At 37.9% G+C, this 8,089-nt stretch overlaps 1 protein-coding gene across 1 annotated transcript in view; it reads right to left on the bottom strand.

The window, feature by feature from the left end:
• ADAMTS6 (ADAM metallopeptidase with thrombospondin type 1 motif 6) overlaps positions 1 to 5,868 on the bottom strand; it is a gene marked incomplete at its 5' end in the record, with an annotated part of 153,627 nt that extends 147,759 nt beyond the window's left edge. The window contains 2 exons of the mRNA XM_082013693.1: positions 4,625 to 4,989; positions 5,772 to 5,868. Of these exons, the coding sequence (XP_081869819.1) occupies positions 4,625 to 4,989; positions 5,772 to 5,868 (462 nt within the window). The remainder of the gene's footprint in view (positions 1 to 4,624; positions 4,990 to 5,771) is intronic.
• Between the last annotated feature and the right edge of the window lie 2,221 nt (positions 5,869 to 8,089).

The raw sequence follows: 8,089 nt of genomic DNA on the forward strand, positions 1-8,089 counted from the left end.
CAACATTCCCAAGATCATTATCTAAAACAGATTGTTTGAGGTCCTATGTTATCCAATCCCACTACAGGCTGCCAAATCCTGCTAACATATATAAGGTTTGGATCCAGCAGTTTGACATGCTCAGACAAATCTGTGAATCCACATGGAGTTCCCCTGAATTTGTGAAAAGGAATCTTTTTCTGTCAGGCTGTCCAGCTGGGGCCTTAACTTCCTTCAGCTGGGGCATGTCCATCAGTCACAGAAGCAAACTGAATTATGGAGGACAAGCAAGTGTGTGCCTTTTCCACATGGTACTACTGCTTTATAATTTCTTCATGACTTGAACCTTTCTGGACCTTATGCGCTATCCATTTTTAATATAAAGTAGTAGTAATGGAAACTTCTGAAAACGTGTCAGTGTTGTTCAGAATGTCTACAGCTGGCTATACATGCCAGAATGGTTTTATGACTAAGGAAAAAGATTGTATTAGCCTAGTGTGTTCTTGAAGATGCAAAAAGTAGTGATCTGGCCAGAGACAGTGTATCATGGAATCTAACAAGACACCTTAAAACTAGGACAGGGACAGCTTATGTATCATTTTCTGAATAAAAGAGAACTCCAAAGACACTGATCTAGAACAATATATTCTTTTCAATATAATTTCTGATCTTTATAAATTATTTTATAAATTAGACATTATTTTACATACGATTCAAAAATAATATGCGATATGCAATTTATAACCTATAACAGTAGATGCATTCTTTATGGTAGAATCAGCTTTCAAATGAGCTAATTTAAGAAGAGTATAAATAATTTATACACATATGAATTTAGGAATAGATGAAACAAACATGAAATCTTCCAGCAAAATAATGCCTCCTTTAACCAAGTAAGGTCATGCTTTTAGCCACAGCCTACTTCTTGTGCTTTCTTTAGCATTTCTGTTTGGATGGAGACACCTGCGATACTCAGCAAAAATGTTACTCAGTGCATGGAACTTCACATGCTATGGAAATAATTGGTGTTTTACATTAAACATTTCCTAAACATAAACATCCACTTTCCTAATAAGAATCACCTTCTACATATTTTAAAGTATTTCCCACTACTGGGCTTTTCAGCTCAAAATGAGAAAATCTGCTACTGTATAAAACTTATTGAGTACTCAGTTAAGATCTTTGATGTTTGGCAGAGGACAGAGGTAAGTCAGAATGCAAAAAGTTTGGTTTCTGCTCAATTCCACTACTGTGAGCTCCAAAACTTTTCTTCCTCAAGACTTGCTCCTCTCAGAATGAGACAAACTTCTTTCCCTTGAGGTGGTATTCTTCCCTCTTCAGCCAGTCTGCTGCTGTTTCTTCTCTTCTTTCCTTCAGTATGACACACTCAGCTTAGGCAATGCCTCAGCCTTGTTGCATTGCACCCAACATCCAAAGGCCCCAAAACGCTGCTCGTTGCAAGCTCTTTCATGAAGGCCAAACCTGCAATCCATCCACAATGTAACATCTACTACAGTAAGCAGGAGTTTGGAAGCCAGCAAGCCTCCTGGACAAGACCTTCAATTTCCTCCCATGACTGCTCACTGGATTATAGAGCTTTCCTCATAACTTCAGACAATTTATAGCATAATCAGGGCCCAACAGATGGAAACTGCTGCAATGAAGGAAACTTCAGTAAGCAGCAACCTGTAATTCTGGGGCACTTGGTAATGAGCAATATAGCGGGAGAAGCTGAAACAGGAAACAGTGACAGGGAAATGAACCGACTGCTCGTCAGTCTTATTATAATGAAACTGAGAGAAAGCCCTCCTTGCACTAGAACTCCACTCAGATACTACAAGTGTTCTTCAAAGTCATACAACTTATGTTAATTAGATCATGGTCTCACCTGACCACCCTGAATAACTAAACAGAATGATCTTTAAAGGTCCCTTCCAAGCCAAACTATTCCATGATTCTAGATTTGACTCATTTGGCAACACTAAAACTTAACAGGACAACTGGAGCAAATGGAATTCTTAAATTCTGCTTGTGAGTTAATACTCACTGTTAAAGATTACTCTTGTTTTAGTGTTAAACTTAAAATGACTAGCTTTGAGACAGGTGTTAATCAAGGACTACGCAGAACGTGACTGGCACTCTCTTACAGATCCAACAATCAGACTGGAAAATCCAACGAATGCCTTAAGGACGACATACTCTGACCTATCACTAATTCTAAAACAAGTAATGCTGTCTTCAATATTCACTGCCAACTGCTTTATTAAACATGTTCTAACCAGCTTCTCTATAACAAAATATGCCTCAGTAGGAATCATCATGTAAAAACAAGTCTGTGATGGATTCATCTGAATGGAGTGGTAACTCCCATACTCAGTGCTCTGGAAGGCCCTGCCAACACTGGATGACAGAGGCATTTCTGTATGGCAGAGGACAACACCAAGTTGAGCCTACCACTGCCTACCCCTCTGCAGGATTCCTGCCTCTCTGAGAAAGAGCCTTGTGTCACCTCTGCTGCTGCTTCTGGAGCATGACAGGAGCCTCGCGTGCTTATGACTAGGCCTTCTTAGGAGATGCAGTGGACACCTGACACTTGCAGTCCCAAGGAAGAGGCATGACCATGAAGAACTTGAGAGTGCCAGTTGTGGTGTGCCCAGAGACTGGATTAAAGCTGCCTTAGTACCTGGAAGAAATATGTAAAGAGCTGATGACAACTAAAAGCACTCAAGATGACAATTTAACTTGGAAGCACTCCATGCTAAAGTTAACGTTGTTAACATACTGACACCTAGAACCACAGAACAGGTAGCCTCCCTCCAGCAAAACAGCAAGGCTGAGAGCAGAGGGAAAACACACAGTAATGGCAGTGCTCAATGTCACCTCCGGGGATGAGGCACAGAAGAAAAAAAAAAAAAAGTTCTGCTTCACCATGATACCTTCCATGCTGCTAAATTCGTTGAAGAAAACAAGTGCCATCAGGAGCAAGAGATGGGCAAAGCTGATAGGAAAACATGGACTTCTTCCTGCCTATCCCACTCCTGTTTTCCTAACAAGAAAGGAAAACAAGAGTTGGCTAAATCAAGAGCACATGTTCTTGGCTCACACCCTGGCCAAGGTCAGAGCGGAACTGAAATGGGATCACCATGGCACTGACTGCAAGCTCCAAGTGGCCAACCACTCTGTGCCACTACTGGCAGAAACTCTGGAGATATAAAGGCACGTAGCCTCTTTCAAGAAGTGAATCCTGAAAGCAGGGATTTAGTGTCCATAGTATTTTTTAGCTGAAAACAACTCAAAAGCAAAATGATATAGAGTATATTAGTTAAGAGCTTAAATAACTGTGACAAAAAAGTTGTTATATGGGAACTGCAAAACCAAAGTGAAAATTATAATAAATTCAGACCTATCTGCTACAAGTCTGCATTAACCAAACTGTGATACCACACTCAACAGAACATCACTTTAACTACATTCCTTTGAAAGCGTTCACTGATCCCTGGAATTCCCTGTTAAATTCTTTTTGCTCAACAGTACTCCAAAACGTTAACCTAGACTGTATCAGGAGTATCACAAGTTGCTGGGTAGGTCTGAAGCAGCTGGCTTTTATTTGTAAATAACATCCCAAAATACATTACTCAATAGCACTTCCAAGGATAAACTGGGATTAGTTTAGCAAGTCTGTGTCATCTTTTTTTTTTCCTTAGCCATTAGTTAGATGTCTATTCCTAACAAGAAGATTGACCAGTGGTCCACTATAATTAAAAACCAGAATGAATAACCATAATGAATAACCATAATACATACATATATTTTTACTAGATAAATTACTGGCACTTGACTTAGTATTTCCTAGTCATGCCCTTCTATTTTAGTATTTTGTTACTCAACAGTCTGTTTTTTTAATTTTTTTGCATTTGTTTTCTAATTTCTGTTGGGAATAAAAGAAGCTTTTTCCCATGCAAGTACTACCATCATGTGATCAAGAAATCAACAGTCCAAGAAGACATGAGAATAAAAGGTAAGAATTTCTAACCCTACTTTTAAATGCAACTGTTTACAATTTCTAAACAAAATATTTCTAAAGAAAGGTAAATAATTACTTCCCAGTGCTGGTACTTGCAAAGGATATACTTTCCTCTTCACTCTTTGAATTAATAGCAATCACAACTTCTACACCAAGCAATTCCTCTTCTCTGTTACTTACTCAAAGTTTCTAAACCCAAATTCTCAAAGACGACAAGAGGGTGTTCAGTTGAATCAGCGTCTCTCTGGAGAGATTCAGCACCCTACAGGATCCACGGTTTCCTCCTCGCTATCCCTTGAGCTTGCAACATTTTTTATAACCTGTAAGGATCTTGGCACAGACCTAATATCTTGCAGCCCTAGTGCAGACACTGTGAACACTGAAAATGTTGCCTGCTAAAGGACTACAGAATTGGGTCTTAGTACTTACAATTAAGCTTGAAAAACTGATGACTACTTTTCCCCAGGACCCAGATCAGGTTTTAGGGGTTTTCTGCACCTTCCTGTCTGCTTGCTTCCCGCAGGGACTCAAAAAACTGAAAGATATGCCAATTAAGTTCTTCTTATGTAATTTAAAAGGGACAAGCACACTGTTATACCAGAACATGTAATGTGCACTTACCAGACCATTGCAGTTGCTTACAGCCACTTTAGTTGTACTGTGTTGGTCTTGCAAATATCCTGTGTAATGACAGTGGTCTAAAAAATCGTGCTTCCACTGCGGTCCATCTTTCCCCCAGTATTCTACTGTAAAATGTCTGGACACCAAATCTGTGTTGAGAGTCAGGTTTAAATGAAAGTGCTTGCCATAGGCAGAAAGTTTAAAAAATAATTTAGATGCTGCCAGTTCTTGGTCATAAGGGTCTGTGCTCCTCCTCCTTCTTGAGGGTTTAGCATTTTTCACAGTAAAGCTGAGGAAGGCTCCATTTTGATCAACCCTTATTGGGATTGTTAGTTGGTAGTGTTCAAGGTAAGACAGGAATTCCTCTTTGTAATCACAAGGTAAGACAGTCCAGGGAGTGGGCATAGAAGAGAAGAAAATATAACAGGAAACAACAAGTAGTAGTATAAACATAAACCATACTTGGTTAAATCTCATCACCCTCATGAGTAAAAGTCATTTTCAGGAAAATGCAAGACATAGCATTTTACTAAATAAAATAAAATAAAATGTTCTTTTCTTTCTAAGTCAAGAAGATGTGTTCAGTTTCCTATTAATTTGATGTCACTGGAAATACAAAAGTTTTTAACTATGTATCTTTACCTATCTACCCAAAATATGTAAACATTTGGCACTAAATTCTAACCCAAGAAGGACACATTCCTCCTAGGGATACCACTGAAAGACAAAAGCTATTAGATCCACCTGCAAGAATAAAAACAGTAGTAATGAAAATATTACAAAAACATGTAAACAGCTCTTCATTAAAAACCTATAAATGTTAATGGATCAAAGTAAGATTAGATCCTTACTTCGTAGTCTAAACACATGTTAATGTTGTTATGGCAAGTCTCTAAACTATTACCATGTACAACATTTTACTAGATTTAATTTGCAACGTTTTCCTACAGTGAAAAGTAGACAGAAAGAAATTAAAACAAAAAAAAAGTCAGATTTGCTGTATTTAAATTTCAACAATGAATCATGATAAAATTAAGAGCAGAGCCCATATGATCTCATGAATTATATAAATGTGGTTTAGAAAATATTACCCGAACACAATGCAAAAATAGATGCTTCTTGTCAACTACAGAGGTCAGACCCCTACCTTGAGAACTATATGAAAGCCTGTTGTCACTGTGAAATTCCGATGAAACCATGACTAGGCTCAAAATCCATGTCCACGTCTTCCAAAAAATTTCCATAATTTAGAAAAACAGAAAGCTCTCTTTTTTTTTTTCCCCCCCTCCTTGGAGAGCTACCTGTGTGCTAGAGAGTTAACTCCGCTCCAGAATCGCACCATAACAGGTATATTTATTTTATACTACTTCCAAATTAACTATTGGATGATCCACTTTTTGACAGGTATTCTTTTCCAACAACCTGTACTTTCTTCTATATCTGCAGTCATTTTCTCAATTCAAAATAAATATTTGTAAGATTCCTCAAGATACCAGTAAGACTTTAGACTGGATAGTTACTGAACTTGTTCCATTTCTTTTCCTGAAAAACAAAAGAAAATGAGTCATGGCAAATACTTTCTACTAAAACGGATCTATACTGCAAAACACTAAGCCATCATAGCGAACTACACAATGTAACATTTTGAAATAATATTTAACTATAATCACTTTTATGGTCCAACGTCACAATCTTACAAAACCATGAATTACCATTAACCTTGAACAGCAGACAGCTTGAGATGCACATATGGTCTTTATGCTAAATAGGCATAAGGATTCATAAAGTTAAGGTTTCTTGTTGCTCAAATACTATGTTCAGACTTGTCCTATCTATAATCAATGCTATGCACTCACTGATTTCAGTGGTGAATAACTAAACCAAACACACTGCTAGACAAAGGAGGAACCTGTGGAAGAATCCAGCATACAATTATCTTTCTGCAACATGTATTTTATTATTACTTGGGCCTCAGTTGTGCTTATGCAGGCAGAATTCTCATTCACTGAAATGGGAATGCTGCATGTTCTAATACCAAAGAACAGTTTTCAGTATCTGAAGCCATTCATCATACATATTCTAATTTTTCCAATATTTGTTGTCAAAAATGTTTTTTATATATCTTAACTACAATTTAAGGTAGTAGATTATATTTTTATTTTCATTTTCCAGGTCACAGGATTGAGCAAATAACATGTTACTTGCCTTTTTTTTTTTTGTTTTTGCATTTGAAACACTATTGCAGAAATACTAAAGCTGCAGCCAGTGATTAAATGGAAGATTATGCAGGCAACTAAGAGCCCAGTATCATGGGATACCACACCATGTGTTCTGTCAGCTGGGCCTAATCACTCCTCTTAAGCACTTGCAGCACACCTGTGCACAGAGCAAACTCTGCCGAGGCAGACAATGGAGAAACAGAACACCTAAGAAGGGAAGACTGCTTAAAAAAAAAATTTCCAAAAGCATACAGAGTCACTTACACGTGCAGCAGATAAATTTGCCTTTCTAAAATTCTGGAAATTACTTACAACATTCATTCAGACAGATCATATCCCTGCAGCCATGGATTATTTGTAAAGGTTAAGGAGTTGCAGCATACCATCTCAAGAAAAATCAACATCATGCAAATCCTATTTACTAACATCACAGTGAGTATTAGGAAACTTCTTAGCCAATTTGAAACGCATCTAGTTATTACTGTGTAAATCAGGTTAATCTCATCATTCCAATGCCTACTTTTTAAATATCTTTCAAGACAGCACACAGGATTTTATCAGGTTTGTTGAGGGAATAAAAGATATTTTGCAAGCATACCTTGGGCTTAGTATTTTTTTTTTCCTGCGGAAGCATAAGGATTTAGTGATGCCATTCACATGCGGCAAGGCCTCAAAGTATATTCATAAAATCTCTGGTCTGGCCTTGCACGGAAAACCTTTATTTCCTAGCTAATATTTAGTTACAGGCTTTAGACTTTTACAAGTCTTGAGGAGACATAATCAATGCCATACTCTTCGGCTATATTAGTACACTAAATAATGTGCCTTATTTCTCATCTGAGAATGTCCAGTTTCAAATTCCTGTCACTGAATGTTGCTTTACCCCTGTCTGCTGACGATCGGCTTTCCTCTCCTTGCATGGATAGTTATAATCTCATACAAGCACTTGACACTTCCTGATAAGCAGCTCAACCTATTTGGTTTACCTCACTCTATACAATCCAGTTTCCAGATGTCTAAACACTTCTGCAGGTTTTTTTTCTGAACCCTTTCCCATTCATCAGCATCCCTTTTCACGCACAGACACCAGAACTGGACACTCTAGTCTACTAATGGCTGGTTACTGCCATATGTAGAGGTAACACTGCCTCACAGCTTTTCCTTAGCCAAAAAATCCTAACAGGGAGCTCATGTTCAGCCTTTGAGGTGGATAGTAAGTTATCCTAGCAGTAAGATCTCCTGAAAC

Source organism: Phaethon aethereus, assembly GCF_964289735.1.
Source record: "Phaethon aethereus genome assembly, chromosome: Z".
NCBI classification, from domain to species: Eukaryota; Metazoa; Chordata; class Aves; order Phaethontiformes; family Phaethontidae; genus Phaethon; species Phaethon aethereus.